Raw genomic sequence first — 23,683 nt, 5'->3', positions numbered from 1 at the left:
ATTATAAAACAAGTACATATATATATATATATATATATATATACCAATCAAAAGTTTTTGCTCAGTAAGATTTTTTTTACCCCAAACTTTTTAATGTATGTGTGTATTTTAAAAGTACACTCTATTTGTTTTTCTTGTCCCATTGAAAGGAAGTAGCTTTTTATGACAATATTTTATTTTATTAATATTTTTATTTACATTTATATCTTTATTATGAAATAAAAAAAAAAAATAAATAAATAAAAAAATAAAAACCTCTTTTACCATATTTCAGCCTCGTAATGTTTTTTTTTTTTAATGATCTAGAGACTAGACAGTTACATGCATTTATTACACTATGACCTACAAAATATTTCAATGTCTTTTGTAACAGGAATCACGTATTTCACATGAAAACTGTATTCTTGGGTGTGTATTTTTCTGGATTAGTAGGTGTGCCCACTATTTAATCCGAGCACTTTGGTCTTATAAAGCACAGTCCACCACTTTCTCCTTTCCCTTAGGTTAGCAGTTTAAATGAAATACAAATGGTAATACTCGAGCCATTTAATCGAGGGCACTATTAGATTATGTACGGTACAAACTTTGCGCGAAGCCTGAAGTTGTTCCAGTTGCTGACGCTAGGAGCTGTCCGTGGTACTGAAACGGCTCGACTCAGTCTGAGAGGTGCTGACAGAAATTGAACATTCTCTGGCTCTCCTCCGTTCACAATTACAAATCTGACCAGAGCTCCTCGTCTCGCGCAGCGACCTCGTTCCTCACGGCGCAGAACGTCTTCGTCCTGCTCCTATTTAATTATTCGGAAAGTCTTTTAGTACAAGGACATATTCTGTGATAGGAGCCCACTGCCGCGAGCATGAACTCGACAAGAAATTACAAACCAAACATGCTCGTTCTGATTCTCGCCGTATTTGCTGGCGTGTGGATGGCACGAGGGCAAGGTAAGAATTAACAGTTATAATTCTAAACATTTGATACTTGTTCTGCTGTCCACGCGATTAGCGGAAGAGGGTACGCGCAGCTCCACATACCCCGATGGCTAGACACATTTCTCACTGTATTGTACATTTGTTGACGGAGGAAAAACTCCAGCAGATGTGTGTCGAGGAGGTTTATTTAACACGTTCCACTAATACTTTGGTTGCACGCGAGCAGAGATGTCCTATCATCACGCATTTCACAACAAATTCACTCGAAAGTCACAAAGTCATTGGCGTAAGCACGCACAAGAATGGACAGCACCGCGCCTGACAGTGTGTTTCCTATTTGCTTCACTCTCTTTCGTTTTTATTTACAGCTTTGCATTATTTTTATTCGAGCCAGAGATCTATAGTCTCTCGTTTTCATTTCCCATTTTTCGTGTCTAATGGGCTAGTTCTCATACATTTCAGTCTGATGTAAAGTTTGTACACAAGCCAGATATTTGATTATGGATTTATCTGATCAGTGTTTTTTAAATGTGGTGATGTATAACAAGCTGAAAAGTTTGAGGTTCAACAGGTTTTTAATTAAGACTAAGAAACATTATTCATTTATTGATTCAGAAGTGAATTATACTTTCTGTGATATGCACCTTCACACGTTATCGTTAAATGCATTTTATTTTAAGGAAAATCCTAACAAGTATACTTATTTAAATCTCTTAGACCACTATTTAATTAATTGTCACAGAAAGAAAGCAATATAATCACAAACAGGTGTTTAACTAAAGCACACTGTTTGAAACGTGAGAAATATTACATTGACATTTTAAAACTAAATAGGTCTTTTCTAATATAAATTGTAGCCCTGTTTCATCCTGATTTCCTTTACAGATTAAGTGAGTGACATCTTCTGTACAGTTGTCATGTTTCATATCTAATATTTGTCACTTAACATAGGACACTATGTTACATTCTTGTCAGTAATATTTAATGTTGATATTTGACGTAGGTTTCTCAGGATTTGAATTAGTTTTGAGAATTAAATCAGTATATAGCTAAACAAGGTTCATGTTTATCTTTAAAACATTGATTAAAAATCATATAATAAATGTATAATAAAACACTAAATACTAGCCATACAGTTTGCTCACTGAAACCTGCTACAGTCATTTTCAAGGCACAGAGTAGTCCATGTTGCACTTCATTTTCACTCCAGACAGCTATTGTACACTATCTCAGTGTTGTTTTTAGCTTTTGTCTGACAATTCCCCTCACTTTTTTTTTTTTTTGGTCTTACTGTAAAAGCTCTGCGAGCAATACAAGGGATAATCCAGTGTTATTTGTCAAGAGCTGTTCCATGCAGTATACTTCCAAAAGAGATGTGCAACCCTCAATTTACTGCTTAAATGTTTTATTCAGTTTCATTTTCCTTTAAAAAGTAAGAATGAGCTGGAATTCAATTGCATGTCAGCCAAATTATATTTTTTAATCTATACATAATTTCCGTCTTGACGATCTTCCAATTCAAGAATACCTTTGCACTTTTACTCACCTGTCACTCACAGCTGCAGAGACACTTGCGAAGCAATCATCTCACAAGCCTCTCATCATTTTGGAAGAATCTTTCATTTGCAAATGTGATATGTTTCATAGTTTTAGGTGTCAGAATTTAAATTGCGCTTCATATTTGAGACAAGAGTGTTTGCAGACTGAGTCTGTTGTCTCAGACTCATCTTTTCTGTCTGTACTAATTACATTTTGCACTGTATTGATTACATATCAGTGATTGGAACATTGACCTTTTTGCTTTGAGAGGTGTTTGAGTCAGTGTTTCCGATCAGTCACCTTCAGGACGGGTGTGATGAGGCTTCAGGTCTGCGCACCGAATGGCTCTTACCTTGAAAAGCACTCTGACTAATGCACAGCTCCATCATTCCACATTGAGCACAGACAGCAGGCTAAAAGCAGGGCCCACCACTCACAAATGGATGATGGGCTATACAAGAAATGCAGGAAGGTCAGTGGGTCAATTTGCTCAGGTCTGTGCTGTCCTTTTGTGATAGATGTAAATACGCATTTCGTGCATGCACACCAGGAAAGACACACAGGAAAAGATGAATGTTAATGTGTAAAAAAATATGTGACTCATGTTACGGTTGTTTTGAACAAGGCAACGGTGCATTAGCAAGTATGAATGTTTTTAAATGAGGTTCACTGGCGTACAGGACAGCCTCCCGGCTCCCTCATGGCATTGTGAGCATTTGATATCTGCTTAAATTTGTAATCTGCAGCAGTGTCTACTACATACTTTAGTTGTATATAAGCATATATGTGTTACATAAGTCTACATGAAATTAATGAATATTGTTTTGCATGAACAAACTGATAGAAATCATGTGTGCTGATTGTCACGACAGAGCAGCTGGTGTAAAGATGTTGTAGGAACCTTTACCAGCTGCTTTCCTGTTATGCAACGTTACGATTTTAATCGAGCTCCATTCTAGAATCTTTGCTGCGGAATCACTTCTCTCATTTACAGCAGATTTGCACTTTGACAGTTGCCTATTAATCAAAATATCTGAAGACAGGAATAAAAATGCATAATAAAAATAAAAGAAATGGGTTACAAATACTTTAAAAAGACTGCAGTTTTAAATAAATAAAAAATGTCTCAGACATTTTAATGTTGCAAACAAGTTACATGGACAATGGTTGCCTCATTGATCAAACATGCACATTTTCATCCTTGTGGTAGCTGTAGTCCATATTCATATTGGTTAATGATTGCTATTAGATATATGTAATACAAAAAAATTAATAACAGTGTTAAATGTAATCTTTAGCAAATCTCAAAAATCTAACAAATTTTTAATACTGTGCATTATAATGTTGTGATGCTTATTCAGTATTGGTTCCCTCTGACATGTCTTTTGAGTACTATGATGAGAATAGCAGTTTACAGTTTTGAGAAAAATATGCTAGGAAATTTTCACATTTTATTGTTTAAATCAACTCATACCTCCTACATGAATTTTAAAGTTGCTTGCATGTTTCTATTCACTGGAAAGAGTACATACTGAACATACCATAGCGTAAAAAGCTGAATTAAACTTGACATCTTGAAATATTACTTCAGTTTTAAAGATTGTAGTGTTTTTTTGTAAAACGTATACTAGTATGCCCTTTTTTATTTACAACTTCGAAAAATCTTTGTCTCATAACAGTTGTCTCATTCATCAAGCATGTAAACTCAGTTCCTTGTAGTAGCTGTAGTCCATATTTAGCCACTTGTTAGCAAATGCAGCGACATTAAAATCCACATTTGAGGTATGACTGTAGTGCCGAAAGGTCTCATAGCAGCGCAAGTAACATAGCACAGCCATCTGTGCTCTGGCACTGTCTAAGATCAGACATCCCAGGTCTCCACAGAGAGAGTAAGAGTGTCAGTGATGGGTCGACTTAAACACCCAGCCCAGATCAGCCCTCGAGGAGGGTGAGTGCCACAGCCTGACTCCATTACCTGAAGCACCAGGGAAAGGATTCGGCCACACTTCCTCCCAAAGCAGCTCATCCAGCTCCGATAAGCCATTAGGCTCACACCCTGTCTTTTAGGATCAAGCAATATCACTCAATCAGCAATTTATCAGTGCCCTTTGTCAGCCCAGGCAGTGCTGAAGAAGAAGGATTGAAGGGGGAGTGATTGTCAGCTTGACCTCTTGACCCCCCCACACACACTCACTCAGCTGAGGTTCAGATGGAGCTATGAGGTTGAGCGTCTGCTCTCTTAGTTTTTATTATGACCCTGATAAATGAGCCGGCCGCCAGGCTGGATGGCCTCCCACGGCCACTTCTGTAATGCTGATGGTCAGCTGGGACGGCGCTCCGCAGACAGTACTGCTGGGAGAAATCTGGACGCGCCCACCTCCTCCCCCACCCCGCCGTCAGCACAACTGCCACATATTCACCACGGGTGTTTCCTCTGAGGAGGCAAGGGAGGCAGTGCCTCTGAAAATTTGTAGAGAAAATATCCGTAGTACAGAAATAAAATAATTATGAAAATATAGGATAAAAAACGTGTATAAATCAACTAATTTATGTAGCATACTGTATGTAACATAAAAACATGAACACTGTGGGTTTGGTGGGGGTAATCGAGAACGAATGGGAAATGTCTCTTAAGAGGAGGCAGTGTCTCCATTGTGCTATGGCTGGCCTATTATGTTGTTAATTTGATCAATCCTGTCTCGTTTTCATGCGCATCGGTCTAATTAAACTAGTAAGTAACTAAGACTAATTAAAAAGGAAGTAAACAACTCACCTACATACAGTAGATATGTAAAAACCTAACTTTTTTTTCTACATAGATATGTAAAAACCTAACCTGAAACGAGTTGAAAACCCGATCTGTAAGGGTTTCTTGGTGAGCAGTCAGCTTCATCTCTGTGTCTGTGACCATCATGACAATTTTTACCTGTTAGTGTTTACTGAGCATAGATGAATGATGATCCCAAAATATTTTGACTATTAAAAGAAGATCAGTTCACAAATAAAATAAACATGAAATTAAAACATCATTACTGTTTTTGTAGTTGGTATTTTGAAATATGTGTAATATTCTGTTGAAACCAAAAGAAGATATTTTTTGAAGAATGTTGGTAACCAGACAGTTTCTTTGACAAAACATACCATGGAAGTCAAAGGATGTTTGGTTACCAGCATTCTTCAAACATTTTTATTTTGTGTTCATCAAAATGAGAGTGTGTAAATGATGACAGAATTTTTTGGGTCAATTATCCCTTGAAGTGTTACTGGAATATTAGTTTACATTGGATTAGAATAAAGCGTATGAAAAACAGAGAGTAGTTTGCTAAAGAACACCACTGGTATACTTCTTCCTGTGTTACGTGACCTGCTCTTACCATCATACAGTAACTAACCCACTTAAACAGCATTTGAAATTCTTTTATAGCAGCTACGTCTGAACATCTGTGCAGCCTGCATGATCAATGACTTTGTCAGGCTTCCAGAGGCCAGATGGTAAAGATGGAAAAGTAGGGAGTTCAGATGTAGAGATGAGATTGAAATAACGCGATTGCCTTACTGAACTCGTACTGTAATAGATCCTGTCTATATATGGATGGGAAGAAGGCATAATGTAGCCCAGAAGTCTGACAGGCTTGGGTCTAATTATAAAACGCGTATTTTCGCAGTCTAGTCTTTGTTTGCTCTTGACCTGAATATGCCATAGTCTATATCCTTTCCTAATGATTCCCATGCTGTTTTGTAGTGCAACATTGCACTCGCACACACATTGCACTCATGTGACTTGAAAATGTCGTTGCCCATTTTTGCTGTTTTCTCCATTAGCCCTGATAAAAATGGAAGACCTTGCAAGTACGCCCTCATCCTTAAACCTACACTGTATGTATGTTTGTCTTTATGGCCTGTTTTAATCACTGGCCATGGCAGGAGCGTGGGGTGTATTAGTGCTTTATGTGCTTGTCCTGCCCCTTCCATAATTCAGCCCGCACTGTTTTCTACATCACATTCTGTGGCATTCTAGGTAGCGCATTATGGTTTACGATTAAATTCAGTCTTATACTTCTCCAGAAAATTAATGGCCGGAAATAGCAGATGAGAGCATTTTTAATAGATTAAACCTCTTATTAAATAAATCCAGAGTCTTATTTGTATCTGATTGAATTCATGGACCCCCTCCCCCAGCTTTCATCATTTATGCACATGGTGATATGTTAAGGGTAGCGAGATGATGTTTATATAGATTAACTGCAGATGGTATGTATTATGAGACAGATGAGGACAGATGTAAAAAGATATAATCAGATAGATTCAATTTAAATAGTGTCTATTATCATATTATATATATATCATGTTAGGTAAGATGTCAGATGTGTTTACTCAAAAAGGTCCGTAAAACAGGGCTCCAGACTGAGACTTAAATGCCCTTTCATCGAGATATTATATTGTGCATCAACTGGGATGCCCAATTCGTAAACAAATGACTCTTATGAACCAGTTCTTTTTAGTGAGTCAGTCAAAACCTTTAATGAAACAGCAATCTGATAAATTTGGTAAATCATTCAGAGGTGTTCACAACTGACTCTCTCACTGAGTCATTTTAGATGATGATGATTATTATTTTTTGGTTAAGTCTATAATGAACCGTTTCGGTGATATATATATATGTGTGTATATATATGTGTCTATATATATATATATATATATATATATATATATATATATATATATATATATATATATATATATAATATGATGTATGATTTAGAGATTTACATTAATCTGCTTCCTGATTGCTTGTTGATATGATAAGGTAATTAAAAACAAATAAAACTCCAGAGTTTTGTTGCATAAATTAATAATAGTGATGGTAATATTTTTTATATATCCCAGTAAAAATTATATGTGGTTATTAAGGTCCAACTGTATTTTGTTTTCTAATACAGGCAGAAAAAAACATCTTTATTGAGTGATTCTGTAATATTGCTCCTAAATGTTTACTTTAATGAGCTAATGGCTCCATAGACATTTTGTATTCCATTTAGACCATATATATCAAAATATATATTGTGAACACATACAGAGACTTAAAGTACAGTTTGTGTAATATTTGGTATTTCCTCTAATATTTGAAAAGTGACCATTGAATGTGTTTGGGCTTTAGAAGTAAAATATGTCTTTACTGGCGCTCCAAAACTCTGCTGAAGGGCCCCTAAATGTTTTGAGCCGCTGATAAACGACAAACTCCCTCTATCCCCCCTGTCACCCCCACCTCTGCCTGTCTCTTCTGCCGAGGAAAAGCAATTTGTTCTTGGTGATCCGATGCAATCAGTTGTGCTTCATGGCTTTCGAAAAAAGTCTGAAAAAAAGAAAAAATAAACAGAAGGAAAAAAAAAACTTGCGAGAGAGGACATCACTATTAATTAAACCACACGCTCCCAAGTTCTGATGATCATGTGCAGGAAAGGCAAATATTCAACACCTGTTTTTTGATTACCAGTGATTAACCTATTGCAGTGTGCATCAGGCTCTCATCAAGAGCCATTCAGTGCATGAACACCCTCCTTAAACCCTCCTTTTTCGCAGCGCTTGCTTGAAAATGAGTGTTATTGTGCCTGTGCGTCTCCTCTCCTTTAGGACAGAAGTTGTGAATCAGGCTTTGACAGTTTCCAGGTGCCGAGGCGATGGTAAAGCTTTATCACGCTCTCTCTCTTTTGCTTTCCCTCTGCCATAACAGTCTCTGATGCACGCCTGACGCTTCCACAGCCTTGTGAAGTGTGTATCCAAATCTCTTTTTTCCCCAGCGCCGCTTCTCTCGGGTTGTGTTCATTCGCTTCAGAAGCCCTTTTGGGTTTTGCCATGTGTATATATGCCTTTTTCCCTTTCGCGCCTGCTCCTCATCTCGCTCAAGAGCTCGTCTGATGCGCTAAACATCTGCGGCACTCAAAAGCACCTGCATGCCCGCTCAGCCTCTGTATTTTGACAAGCTTCTACTTCATTTGAACTGCACTTCTACTGTTTTTATTTTTTTTTAACTATATTATTAAACCGGCAGCTCACGTCGTCACATGATTATGCATCTCCCGCAGGGCAGGTTATGAATGTCCACCTCGCTATCAGCAGCAGTCTTGATAGCAGGCAGAACGCCATCTCTGTGTCAGTACCGCTTTTTAGAGCCGGTCCCTGCTGTCCTTTCATTTAGATTTCTTTGCTTGTCCACCAAGACACGCAGCTGGGGTCCAACCATTGCTACCGGTGTCGCCTGTAAGTGTGCTGTGGGACATTAGCGGTAGAGATGTTCCGATACCCTTTTTCTCTTCCCGATACCGATTCCGATACCTGGGCTCAGGGTATCGGCCGATACCGAGTACTGATCCGATACCTGGGTGTATATCTGTATATACAGCTGTATATACTACTAGCCCTGTGTAAATTGCTAGAATTTTTTTATGGTGTGCTTCAGACAGATCCCTCAATAAAACATGAACAAATACATGGTGAACTACTGTATTTATTACAGTATTTTTATTATCTAACATGAATTTGACAGTATTATTTATTTTCTTATGCAAAAAAGAACTTCAAATGCAGCCAAAAATCTAACACCGCAAACTAAAAAAGGTATTTAAGTTTTACAATATAACTGTATAAAAAAACTGCAACAAAAAAGATCTATTAATCAGATAATCTCTTTACAACAAAACAAGTAAAAAACAAGCAACCATCTAGGCATAATTATTATTATTATAGAGACGTATTATTATTACTGTAGGCTACAACAGTAGCTTTATATATTGTCAATTTACTCATGTAAACCAAACATTTATTTTAATGGGCTGCCATGAAGATCTTTGAGTGTCTGTGTTTATGATATGACAGTATTCTCAAATGAAACGGTAAATTCTCATGAAGTGACGGTTTATGCGTTCGTGTCCTCATGACACACAGCAGAGACTACAAAACAGCGAGCTCTCGCGCATCTGTGCCAGTCACCCACAGAGATGTAGATTTTGCGGGAGTAATATTTAAATAGTATTTTGCAGTTTAATATTCACAGACACTAGTATATATTCGGCTACTGTCTGGAGCCCTGCGCTTTGACTTACACGGAAGCGACTGAACGCAGCTGCCGGTACTGAATATACTCGAGAGTCTGTAACTACCGGTACTACAGAGACATACTGCTAACCACTGATCTATAATATAGTAGCGGCTTCACTGTGTTTTGGCAGTTTAGAATGTGATGAGTGATCCAGTCATATATAGATAAGGGCTGCTAACGCGTTTTCATTTCTTCTTCGCTGCTCTAAACAGGGGTTGCTTGTGGCAACACAGCACAACTTCCTGTGTTTTCAATGCATTTTGAGCAGCGAAGAAGAACCGTGCAGCGGTTAGGCAAAGCTTGCGGTCATAACTAGGTCTTTTTTAAGAAAATGGTATCGGATCGGTATATGGGTTCATGTACTCGCCGATGCCGATGCCAGAATTTGTTGTGGTATCGGAGATATTTCCGATACTAGTATCGGAATCGGAACAACTCTAATTAGCGGGACGATATTAATGTGTAACTCCACAATAAAGGCTTTCAACCCACTTGAGGGGAGGAAGGAAAGCTTGTGAATATTCATCACAAATCAATAGGCCAATCTCCCACGCCATCGGCTGGTGTTCACCGCTCTATTTGTCTGCCCATCTCTTCTTGGCTTATGCTGGTGATGTATTGCTATCATAAATAATGTGTTTTTTTAATGCTAAGTTTTATGTTAGCAGTATTGACAGACGGGCTGATTCAGATCTGTGAAACACAGATTGACCCAAAACTTTGCTTCACCTCTCTTTGCCTGCTTGACTCCCCTTGTGAAAAATAACACATTACTTATGGAATTGAGGTACTTTGAAAGAATATAATATAATATAAAGTGATAGCTTAATTTTAATTCTGTAACTATTTACTCGAATTATTATTTAATTAGTTGTTGCAAACGTGTATGTGTTTCTTTTTTTTTAGGTTGAACACAAAGGAAGACATTTTGAAGAATATTGGTAACCAAACAGTTTGGTTGTAGCCGAAAAATACTATTGAAGTCAATGGTTACCAGCAATCCATTGGTTCGCAACATTCTTCAAAATTCTTCACATGTAATCTTTTCCATGTGCTTAAGTATATTAATCAACACATTAAAATAAGTGAACTTCTTTAAAGCATGACAAAAGATTATTAAAACATGAATTTAAAATGCATTCTAAAAAAACTTTTTTTACATTATTACGAAGTGTACTTCTTTAAACGTGTACTGAAGTGTTAAGAAAGTCACTCTCTAAGTACGTAAGGCCTCATATTTTCTTAATACAACTAAGCACAATTATTTTTCACAAGGATCATCACTGTAGTCCATCCATCCAGCCACATTTGGTGAGAATCCCGGTGTAACATGCATGCATATGGTGTCTGTTGGCACATCAGCCTCTCTGCCACACGTATATATATATCTCCCAGGCCCTGTCTCCGTATCGATCCATTAGTCATAGGAGAGCAAACGGCGGATCAGCCGCTTCTCGTCCCTCATGGATTGGCAGATTGTGTGCGCCTGGTTAATTGGGCCTGGCGTCTCTGGCGCATGCAGAACCACAGGCTCTCTGCCACAATTAAGTCTCTGACAACCTTCCCGTCCCTTCCCTGCATTTGAAGTGCCAGCTCGCATCTAGGAGCTACTTCATCTAGAGCATTCCTCAGCAGGGTGCAGCAGTTAGGGAGACGGCAGGTAATCACCAGAGGAACATTTGGAGTGGAGCAAGAGTGCATCCTTGGTTTCTCCGCATCAAAGCATTGAGCAGAATGTGTCTTACTTTACAGCATATTTATGTGGACACTGTTGTTGGCAACTGATTGTGTGAAGATTTGCTAGATTTATTTACAAGGACAAGGATTATCAAACTTTTTGATGCCAAAGACTTTTGTATGCGTATCCTAGTGTATACTAGGATTTTGTTAATACTTTTTTTTAAAGAATCTTTGATTTAATAGAAGAATAAAAACAGTTGATTTTACATCTATTAAAAAAAGTTTTCAATAAGTCTTATAAATAAGTGTTTACTGTCACATTTGACCAATTTAATGCAACCTTACTAATAAAAAAAAATTCTTTAAAAAAATAAAATAAAATAAATAAATTACAGTATTACAGTTTTTTCATTTTAGATTACCTGTACCTTTAAATGTTTTGCATCCCTAAAAAAATGTGAGTGGTAATATCACAGTAAATATAGTGCTGTTTTCTAAAGATGCATCTATTGTCAGCAAAACTTTTCTAGAAAGGAGATGCGTTAATGCTGAAAACTATAGCAAATATGTCATTTAAATGCATAAAAGCATTATTTCAGTGTATTTTGTCCCTGGTAAGGCTGGATCGTGGGTGGCTTGTAAATAAAACCCGGTTTTTCTTTTGTTCTAAAATGTCATAGATATAAACTGTTTAGTAAATCCTCCCCAATAAATTTAGTAAAGTTGCCACTCAGTGGGATTTCAAACTGTTGGATCATCTATGCGGCACAAATGATATGTCATTAGTTGCGTCTTTCTTCAGAGAGGAAAAGGGAAAGGGAGGCAGACCTCAAAGTAATTTCCCTCCCATCACATTTAGCATTTACCATAAAGTCCCTCATTCCCCATAAAGGACTGATTGATGGCTTGCCAGGGATTGTGCCTAGCATGCACCCCCAGTGCTTAAGGATATTCAAATCGCTTTGTGCCCTTGCTCTCGTAGGCCTCGCACTAGCAGGATGATTTAAAGGTGGTAACAAGATGTGCTCTGGGGCGCAAAATATTGAACACCATCAACGATGCAGCGACTGAACAAAATGCCTGTCAGTTAAAACAAGTTATTAGATCACAGGCGAAACCGCTCTTCTCTTGCATATAAATCCTGCCCTCTGCTCCCAAATCTATCACGCAGATGAAGCAAATCCCCCAATGCACTACTTTTCTCTGCATTAATGTGTATTTACTTGTGAGATGGAAAACATATTGCGTGCTAGCACAATGCAGAGATGATTCATCCCTTTAAACTCTTTAAAAACCCACCCGACAGAACATAATACCTTGCAGGGTCTATTTTCATTCCTCTATAGTCCTTTTCTGTAAACTAAAGTAATGAGCATCCTGCTGTAGATTGTGAAGAGAGCTCATCCCGCGGAGCTCCTCCAGCTAATGAACTTAGTGTATGTGCCGAGCCGATGTCAAGCCCTTAAGAGTCCCAGGCATGCCATAATAAAGATGAATCATGCAAATCCAGGGTGTTTGCACAGGACGCCGTCGCTGTGAATCACTCCGCTCATTATTTACCTTTACTAAGTTGTCGGGAACGATGCCATGTCGCACCGAAGGCTAAATAGATGGATTTGGAGTGTTCGGAGACGCCAAAGTAAGACAAATGTCCTGACATGCTGTTTTAACCATTTTATTTTTTTCACATATGCACGTATTTTTAAAGGTGTTTGTGAGAACCGAAAAGCAAATTGTCTAAGTATGGACTGGACAGATGCTTTGAATGGCTTTAATCTGACAGTTCTTTAATGATTTTTCTCCCACTACTGTTAGCAGGAAACGCTGTACCATGGAAGCACTAACTGCCTTGGTTTGCACTGTTCTGGCTGCCAGTTATGATTCTAATGATTACAGCTGAACATGTCTTTTGTTTGCAAGTGACAGATGTTTTTTGGAGGCAATACGGCATACTGGGAATAGCAAGGTTTTTATGTTATGGAGGAGATAGCAGGAAATGGGTGATGGGTGAATGGCGTTATTTGCCCCTTACCGGGGCCATATTAACTCGGCAGGCAGTGCAGTCTGAGAAGTAGCAGATGCGAGACTGGAATAGAGCAAATGTTCTGAACTGTACAGCCAGCTGCAGCACAACGAGCCCTGATTGGAGCCCTTTCTGCTTTAGAGCACTTATTCATTGATTGATTGATGCATTCAAACCCAGCCGTTCATTATGGGCACTTTTTCCGCTTCCCCTGTGACTGATATTCAAGAAGGACATGCAGTTTCTGAAGTCGATCGTTGACATTTCTGGTAGTAAGAAGGGGACAGATATCGGACATAGTCAGTGTGGGCAATCGTTTTCCGATTAAATGTTTGCTAATTAGCTTATCGGTGGTTTTGATGCATCCATTACATGCCTGATCTATACAGAAAATAAATATCCTCTGACAATGTGTATGCATCTTTAATGGTGATGTTTTAATTGGGCACAATTTATTTGAATTTTAATGCTTTTCCCAATAGCAGCTACTTGCTGTAGTATCCTTTTTTATATATATATATATACGGTACATTATAATGCTGAGATAAATTTAATACAATTTATTTATGTTAATATTTCTTCTTTTTTCTTTTTAGTTGTTCAGACAAAATATTATAGAATTGTATTTGGTCCCACATTTTAAGGTCCAATTCTCACTATTAACAAAACAGGAAATATGATTTTTGCCTAAAATAGCCAATAAACTATTAAGGTAGTTGTTAAATTTAGTTATTAGGTAGGATTAGGGATGTAGAATATGGGCATGTGCTTTATAAGTAATAATAAAAGATAAATATGTTATTAATAGACATGCTAATAAGCAACTTGTTAATAGTGAGAATTGGTCCCTATGCTAAGTGTTACCTATTATTTTCCTTTTGCTTATTTTCAGCCATAAGATGAGTAATTATCACCTGTATCTGTTAGAATTTTAATGCTTTATAAAACACACTTTTTTAAATTCAGGAAAGGCAAGGCGACCCTCGGTTTGAAAAGAAAAAAAAGCACTAAATGTCTTACTCTTTTGTTTTGTGCCGACAGATCTGGAGCGCAGGGAACACATAACAGCTCCTATAGGCTTTTTAATGAATCGAGGGAGACCAGTGATGGTCACATTGATTACCTTTGTCGTCCTGTGCTGTTCGTTTCTTATTGTGTTAGTGGCCAGCAGCTCTGGGTTTTGATCTCACATGTAATGACTTACAGTTTGAAGGCTTGCCAGCCGCTATTCATGAGCAGTGAGCCGCTCTAATCAATGTTTTCACAACGCTGTTCGAAACTCAACATTATGAAGACATTTATTTGTTCAGAAACTGAAAAATGGCATTTGGTACAGCGGCATGATGAAGTGGCATTGACAGTAATGACTACATTAATATTAATCCTAGTGTTTGTCATTTATTTGTCTTTTTTTTCTTTTTTTTTGCTTGGCAAAAGTGTAATTAATGACCTGCTGAGGAACAGCAGGCTGCGGTTGGCATTTCCTGTGGGTGTAGTTGCCCTTCTGTGGGAGCCAGTCTTGTTCCACAGAAATCGGCTGTTTTGCCTTTGGGAAGTTCCGTGTAGATGCGGCCCTATAGATGGAGCATATTGATGAAGCCGAAAATGGCTTTGGGTTGTGAAAGTGCAGTGCAGCTGATCAGATTATACTATACCAGGATTTGAAATCAATATCCAGAATCCTGATAATCCAGTCAAAGTTGTATGAATTGCTTGTTTTCTAAATAAGCAAGGCCTTGATGGATTTAAGGGAGAAAAGTTGAATCAAGGGGTTAGCACCCAGTTGCATTTTGTTTTGTGTTCGCTGATGCAATATTATTGGACAGTGTGCAATGTATCAGGATGACAGCAATCAGAGTGAACCGCTTAGTTCTGGTGACACTGCACTTAATAAAATCTGTGAGGGTGATGCATCTTTTCACATAATATGCCACACTGGCACAAACAAATACGGAGAGGAACTATTAAAAATGACAGTATTAAAAAATAAGAGAGAACGACTGTGTGCAACCAGGAGAGAGGAAGAGATTGTTTTTATGTTGTTTTTGAAATGTCCTTGAGCCCTTGCGCTTTGGGGATTTTCTTTTTCTTTTCGGCTCTGCTTCGGAGTTCTTTATAATTAGAATTTATTCAAAAAATAGTTGTCGTAGATTTCTTTGAAATGGAAATGTGACCAGTGAAATATCGATCTGATTACCATATCTATTTTGTTTGTTTCAGCCACATGCACTCTCGTTTCCCTCATGTGTTGTAATGAACATATTTTGTTTTCATAGACATACATAATGTATAAGGGTAACTATCACAAAACCCGTCAAGAACATGTCTGGAAGACAATCTAAAGAATTAAATAAGTATTTTACTTAAATTAAGCTTAATTTTAGAATACAAACTGACCTTTTTAATCATTTCCAGTTCTCATTACTGTAATACCAAAAAAAAAAAAAAAAAAAAAAAATTCTCTCTTTACTATAATGTGAATGAGCAGTACTTTTTTGAGTATTTTAATTATCATTGAACCAGTGGTGGAATGTAAAGAAGTATAATACTTAACTACAGAATAGTGGAATAATTGGAAGATCTCTGACAAGTGGTATTTCTGATTGACAACTCCCTGTGTCTGAATAAATCAGCCATATTCAAGATGTCTTATGTATTTTGACTGGCATGCCATCACTGGTGGTTAAAAAAGGAAGACTTTCAGTGTCTGAAGGCAGTATGCAGATCATTGTGCGTTACGTGCCGCCCCCCACCACCCTCTGCCTTCTTCCTTCCGCATCATGACGCTGCATCAAATAGGAATGTTTTCATATTAACATTAACGAGATGCCCAAGATATTCAATGCATGAACAAGTACGGTTCATGTCTGGAGCACCTCGCTGCTGTGTTGTGTTGTGTTAAATCCTATTACTGTTGGGTACGGCTTTTCCATACGTCAGCTTAAATATGACTCACTTTGACAGCGTGCTGTAGTGAAAATGGAGAAATCATTACAGCACAAAGCGGTTGATGAAAACGGGGTATAATGCGTGTGTGATTTGAGTTTGTAGATATGGTGCACTGTGCTTGTAACGCTGTTGTTCCTTGGGAGTAAAGGGGGCTTGGAGCTGACCTCGGGCAGCCTTTGGAAATTCAGGGTCTGAACAGTTCAGCTCACAGGGAAATTGGCCAGCTCGCTTCAGACCCCCCAGGCCTGCCCCAGTAGAACCTCCATTAAACAATGTGTCCGTTGTCAACCCTTAGCCATTTCCGTCAAACCCAATCTAACCCCTCGTATTGGCTTTGCCAGTAAGGACAGTGGGGGTGGCTTATGCTGTAGGGTTGTTGTTCTCTCTGACATTCAGTACGCCGGATGATTTTTTAAGTCTTGTCAGTTTTGTGGTTGAGATTATTGCCGCAGTTAGCTTTATTGCTGGCTGGAGGGTTCGTTCTGGCAGATGTGGTTCGCTTAATGTCATGCTGACCGATCTGGACTGTCTAAATTGATGTCTAGACTGCTCGCGAAGTATTAAATTGGTCATTACAACTGGCCATTGCACAATTTGTGCCCACAGAATTCTACGGAAAGCTCAACAGATTTCCGCAGAAATTGAACATCCATCCGTCACAAACTGCTGCGCTTCTTCCACCCCTTGTGTTTTTATTTTGGATAATCTGACAGCACTTTTAAGGTGTAATAAGAAGGTATCATCTGATTTTCGTTTGGGAAGAAATCTACAAATTCTGTGTGGGCTTAGCAGTGGGGAAAGCAGTTTTTGCTTTCTATCCCGGTCTCTTCTCTTCTGTCTGTTTCTCACTGCTATAATGAGAGGAGAGAATGGAGTTCTTGAGAATGTGCAGAGGATCTGTAAAGCTCTGAGGCTCAGGAGAACAGGCCAGTACTGTTTGATGGCAGTATGGCTGGATCTGAGGATTAATTTGAGATTAGACTGGAGCCGAGATCAGGAAGACATGGAATAAAGCTGTACACCATGCATGAGACAGGCCAGCCTATCAGAGAGATGGGATTTATTACAATAGTTCATAGGAATCATGTCTCTAAACTAGTGGTATAAATCAAACAGTAACTGTGTTCCCATTGCTCTTTAAAATGGCGCAAATTGAAACTAAGAAATACAAATACACCCAATGGAAACGTTAATTTCGCAAATACTCCCATATATCGCATAAAAGGTTTTGACACTGTCACAAGGTGTTTTTTGGGGTAATTAGGGAAAGGAACATTGTGCAAAACTAAAACTAATGGAAACAGTTTCTTCACATTTAGAGGTCACCTGATATGCATAAAAGTCACATGATCATTCTGTAATCTACTATAACCTCCAAGAAACATGGCCACTATCAAGTTTAAGGGGCTTTCCATGCCATTAATGTATATATGATTTAAAATTGTTAAAAGCTGTGTGTGTGTGTGTGTGTACTGTATGTATGTATATATATATCATTGTATGATACTTTAATTTATTTCTTAATAATAATAATAATAATAAGTTGAAGAATTATATTATTATATTAAATTATAGGTATAGTTATAAAACTATATCATTAAATGTATCAATAAAATATATCAATATATTATTATGATTAATATTATTATTATTATTATTACTAGTAGTAGTACTACTACTATTATTTCTTCATTTTCATAATGCATTGCTAATCGCAATGCTTGAATTAAACTATAGTCAATTTTATTAGAAACTGAAGAAAATAATATTAACATTATACTACAGTATTACCATAGTGCAGTCCTCGCATTTAAAGAATATTGTGGCGCTGGCAGTATTGGAGGCTTGGTTACTTATATAGCACTGCAATGTTACCATGAAATTTGGTTTTGGTTAACTGAGAGTTATGATATGCTGCATTGTAATAGTGTAAAAATATAATATGCTGTTTACCCAAGGTGAAAATCCAACACAACACCCCCATAACAGACTTAGACCTTCAGTATAACAGCACACCGTAGGTTCACAACCCTTCTACCTGCACTCTGAGGAATGAGTCAGAGAAAGCAAGTGAAAAACACAGCTTTTCTCTAAATATTTCATATCTTTTGCTTTCTGAACTGTCCTCACAGGCACACCGTCTCTGCGCGCTTACCTGCCGCTCTGCATTGGTGAAGCTGAGTGGGCCAGGATGTGTTTAAAAGCACTCAGAAGCTGTCACTAAGTGTTTTGCCTTTGTACTTGCACATATTTGCTTGTGTGCAGCGTCCCCCGGTGTGCTGTGTCCTTGTACCTGCGAGAGGTTGAGACAAAGCTTGTCTTTCACATAGAGTGATGCTCAGAGGATCTGGAGCACATGGCTTTGAATGGGCTGGAATGAGAGAGAGGAAATGAGATGACCCATTGCCCTCATAAGTTTGTTCACTGGCCCACAACTCCTGAATCGTGATGAATATATAACGTCTGTTCACTGACTGTCTTGTTCTGGCTAATATTTTACAGTTTTACACTGTTATGCAACCAGACATGATGCAGCAATCAAGCGATGGTTTCATACAATACGGTTCCACATAATTAGAGATGCACAGTATCAGTTATCAGACTATAATCTGTTTTTTTTTCTCAGTTTACAACATCATTGCTTTTATCTAAAACTCTCTTAATTTAATGTAACTATTAATCTTGCTAACACTTTAGTATATGGACCAGTTCTCACTATTAACTAGTTGCTTATTAGTATGCATTTTATAAACATATTGGCTTTATATTAAAGCACATTTCTGCATGTCCATATTCTACACCCCTAATCCAACCCAAAACCTAAACCTAATAACTACCTAACTAACTATTAATAAGAAACAAATTAGAAGTTTCTCGAGGTCATATTTAATGGTTTGTTAATATCGTGAGAATGATTACTATGATTCCCTCTGTTTCTTCTTCATTTCAACTTTAATTCATCATAGCTTTCTCTTTACAATGTGTATTTTTTTATGTTGGTTGTCAGTATATAATAAAGGTTAAAAAACATGTTCAAGTACTTTTGTATTAATATTATATCAATATACATTTTTATGTAAAGTTAATTTGTGATTTTTTTTTTATATATGAATTTCAGTTAAAGAAACTGCTGTTGAATGCATGCTTCACGTAATGTCTCGTGCATGTTTTTTGTATTTAACAGCTTTTACAACCAAAACAATGCCAAGCCCTAATTAAATTATAGAATTGCTCCCATCACTTTGTAAGGCAAGGGAAAACTGCCAGGCGGCCCTTTTTGAGTGGGCAGGTTTTAATCAATTTGTGAAAGGCCAAGAGCAATCTTACCAAGGAGAATGAGGCAGTGCCTCCTACAAAGAAGGTCAGCAGAAGAGAAAAAAAATAAAAGAAGAAAGAAGGAGCTGAATGTATTTCTCAGGCAACTTCGCATCAGCAATTGCTTCCATAAAATTGCCCTCGCTCTATTGTTTGTGGGGCGGATTAAAGAGATTCCCATCGAGCACTAGACGACCCAGAAACTGACCCACTATGGCGCTCAGCTCGCCCTCAGCCTTCACAGACTTGTTTTGATTTACTGTATGCTTCATTATAAAATACTTCAGTGTTAAACCCGCTGGAGGGATTTTTTGGTGAATGGCTTGGGCCATGGAGCAGCCTAGATGGACATCAGCTGTTCACATTTAATTAACAACCTCGTACGTTTGTCATAACTGCCATTTTTACAAACCTCATTACAAGAAGACTGACACTTGCTCTTTTAATGCTCTCTCTCTTTTGCTTGCTGTCACTCTGTTGCCATCTCACCTCATCCAGTATGTGTGTCTTGTCTCTTTATTTATAGAAGTACCGTATGCTGTTGGGAATTATAGGTTGCAGCCAGATTGTCAAGTTGCTATACAACACATAGAAGAAAAACATTATCCAAAATTCATTAAAATCAGTAGCTGGGCTCTTTGTCAGAGCTGTGGCGAAAGGGTGTGCTCATGAGAGATAAGTGAGCTTGATGAAGTGTACGCTACCTGCTGAGCTGCTCTTGGCCCCGGACCAGCAGCCTCTTGTTTTTCTGCAGGGAGCTGTAGGTGAAGGCAGAAGAGACAGCTGTGTGTTGGGTTCCTGAACTCTTTCTCGTGCGCTCTCTGTCTCTTTGTATCTTTTTTTTTTCCTGCCCTCCATGAGCTCCTCTCAGACAGGGTGAGTACAAATCTTCTCAGCTTGGCTTAATCCAACACTGTTGATAGTCAGCGTAAATGATAAAATATAAGTTCAAGTCCAGAATCAATTGGTCTGTACAGATCTATCTATCTATCTATCTATCTATCTATCTATCTATCTATCTATCTATCTATCTATCTATCTATCTATCTATCTATCTATCTATCTATCTATCTATCTATCTATCTATCTATCTATCGTTTGTTTGTTTGCTCTTTAGTTCATTTTTCGTTCATGTTGTTCAGTCGTTCGCTGCGTTGTTTGTTTATTTGACTCCTCTCTGTCGTTCATTTATTAGATTTTTCTTTATTGTTCATTCCTTCGATTTCTCTCTCTGTCATACGTTTGTTCTATTTCTGTAATTGTTACGTCATTTCTCTCTTTATAATTCTGTCATTGTATTTATTATATAATTTATAGTTAATTATACTTTTTTTAATAGAATGTTATGTACTTAGATCCTTTTCCTATGAACATAAGTGGTGTTCTATGGGTTGTGCATCCATAGGATTTTATGCGTACATTAATGGTTTATTTTACAAACTCATATCCAAGAATTATATAAGGTATTGATTATTTGCTAAATAAATGTCATTGCCACATTTTTTAATTACATTTTAGTGGAGGGCTTTTCTGCTGTGAGCATGTTTCTCTTTAACACCTGATCTTAATTTCTCCATCTCCTCCTCTCTTGACTTCTTCACCTCTCTTCTCTAGCCTTGAAATGCAAGCATGTGGAGCAGCAGACAATTTGGGGCGGTATTATATAGTTCCCTGGCCCTTGGCCTAGCCTCGCTGGCCTTAAGCTTGTGTAGTCCAGGCAGTATTGGTTCCTCCTCTAGTCCTGCCTCTGCACCCTACACAACCATTTCACCCTCTGACCCCACTCAGAGTGGAGGATTATCACAATGCGTGGGGGGAATATGAGAGCGAGCTGCTGACCTTGTGTGCAAAACTTTTTACGCTCCGTATTGTGGCTCAAATGTGGTCTTGCATTTCACACTTATTTTTTTTCTTGAAAGCATGAAAAGCAGTTCATATTCTGAAGGCCAAGAGCTGTCAGAGATGTGGATTAGAGGTTCTTTGTTGAGCTGTAGTTTATCCCGTCCTGACAGTGGTCCAGTCCCATGGAGCTCTATACCTGCTGTGGTGCACGCTGTGTTCTCTAACAATGGACAGTAGATATGTCTAGCACAGGGGGTTTAAGCTCTAGATAAACCACAAGATTTCCGAGTAGCTTGATGGTTTAAGCTAGGATGAGACTTTAATACAGCAGCACACTCTTTTCTCTCTTCTTCAGCTCTAAAAGCACTTCATAATGAAAGAGAAATGCGTGCAACGCTTACTCAGCGTGCCAACGCTGTCCTCATAATGTCATTTAAATTAATGACTTCCTGCTGAATTAAGGTAGCAATGTCAAGAGGCTCCAAACATTGCAGGTTAGTATGTACACCGGTTAGCCAGACAGTGTCCAGGGTATTTTATGTTTAAATAAATCTCAGACCCTCTTACCTAAGGCTGTTGCCTAGCCGTAAATGAACAGATTGGAGAAGTACTGTTGCTAGTAGGCAAAAAGCAAGGAGGAGAAAACTAGAAACTAACAAGTCAGTTCGTGACAGTCTTTTTTTTTTATTTTTTTTTTTATCAGGCTTAATATCTACTGGCAAAAAAATAATAATATAACTTAAAAAAAGTATGATAATATATAATAATTAGTGCTATCAAATGTTTAATCATGATTACATTTTTTTTAAAATACATGTATTTACTGGTATACATTTATATTCATATAATTTATATATATATATATATATATATATATATATATATATATATATATATATATATATATTTGATATATATATATATATTTGATATTTAAACAAAATTTATTCTTAAATATATACATGCAGTTTTGTGTATTTATACACATATAATAAATATACACAGTACAAACACATATTATGTGAACAAAAACGTTTACTTTGGATGCGATTAATCACAAGTAATTTTTGACACCACTTTATTAATATAAATATTAACCATATTAATATGTCAAATATTTTGGTCAATATTTTTTTATATATTTAAATATCGTTCATGATCAGATATATTCTTGCTTTATATTTTTATTTATATTTTGCTTACAAAACATATAGCTAGTTCCAAATGACTGTTAATGTAAAAATATGTTTGTTTGTTTTTCATTAAAGATGAAGTAGTCATGGCATCGAAACGGTCAAAACTTTGACCTCCTGACAAAAAAAGTGGATTATTTGGAAAGTGAAACACTGATATTACAAAAGATGCTCTTGCTTGGACAGGGGATCGCCATTATACAGTTCATGAGAGTCAAATGTGGCGATGCATGTTCCCAACCGAGAACATCATCATAATAGAACAATGGAAAAGGCTCGATGAAATTAATGAACTGAGGGTCTCTTATTGTCTAGCAGATCTTATCCTCTTGTGAACTGTAGCTAAGAATGCTTCTGTAATATCAGCAGTTTCTTACAACTAGCGCCCATGCCTGACCTTTAAGCTGGAGCTGAGCAGCTGATAATTCCCTCGGTGTGTCAGAGAGCCAAAGGAGCTGGCCACAAAGAGGAAGTTAACCTGAGGCCCAGAGAGCACTGACTCCATTATTTTAGCAATTACCAGGAGCTGTTAATTTAAAAAAGGACGGGATTCAGATGTGATTAGATTCTGTCCACTGTGTCTGATGGCTGCTGCCTCTGGCAGAGGAAATGTATTTACACATTACGCTTCATACGTAGTAGGGCTGTCGCGATTATTTGATCTAATCACAATTATTTGCCATGGCCACAATTATTGTGCACTTCAAATTCCAGCTGCATACCAGCATCCAAATAAAAGAATTTTAAGGATACCAAATTAAATTGAATGCATGAAGAAAGTCAAAACAGTTAAAAGCAAATAGCATTGCAGTTATATTTAAGTAGTAGCATCCTTAAGTTATATACAGGTGCATCTACAAAAATCTAATATTGTGAAAATTTTCATTTATTTTTGTAACTTATTTAAAAAGTAATCTTTTAAAAAGTAAACAATCTTTTTTAAATTCTAGATTCATTATATGTAAAGTAAAACATTTCATAAGTTTTTTTTATTTTTTACTTAGATGATTAGAGCTTATAGCTCATGAAAGTCAAAAATCCAGTATCTCAAAATATTAGAATATTCATAATACTTTGAAACCACATTAATGGGGAAAACTGCTGTCTTGCCAATAGT

General features: G+C 37.4%; 1 protein-coding gene across 2 annotated transcripts in view; it reads left to right on the top strand.

Annotated features, from left to right (window-relative positions):
* Window positions 1-646: 646 nt before the first annotated feature.
* Window positions 647-23,683, top strand: part of sez6b (seizure related 6 homolog b) — a 161,344-nt gene continuing 138,307 nt past the window's right edge. For both annotated transcript variants that reach the window (XR_008157150.1, XM_052576531.1), the window contains exon 1: window positions 647-941. Coding sequence is in view for 1 of the 2 variants with exons in the window: in XM_052576531.1 (XP_052432491.1) it covers window positions 857-941 (85 nt within the window). In the remaining variant the exon portion in view is untranslated. The remainder of the gene's footprint in view (window positions 942-23,683) is intronic.

The sequence above is a fragment of the Carassius gibelio genome, chromosome B15 (assembly GCF_023724105.1).
Source record: "Carassius gibelio isolate Cgi1373 ecotype wild population from Czech Republic chromosome B15, carGib1.2-hapl.c, whole genome shotgun sequence".
Lineage (NCBI taxonomy): Eukaryota > Metazoa > Chordata > Actinopteri > Cypriniformes > Cyprinidae > Carassius > Carassius gibelio.
The sequence above is the reverse complement of the archived record's forward strand: the minus strand, read 5'-3'. Positions and strand labels throughout refer to the sequence as shown.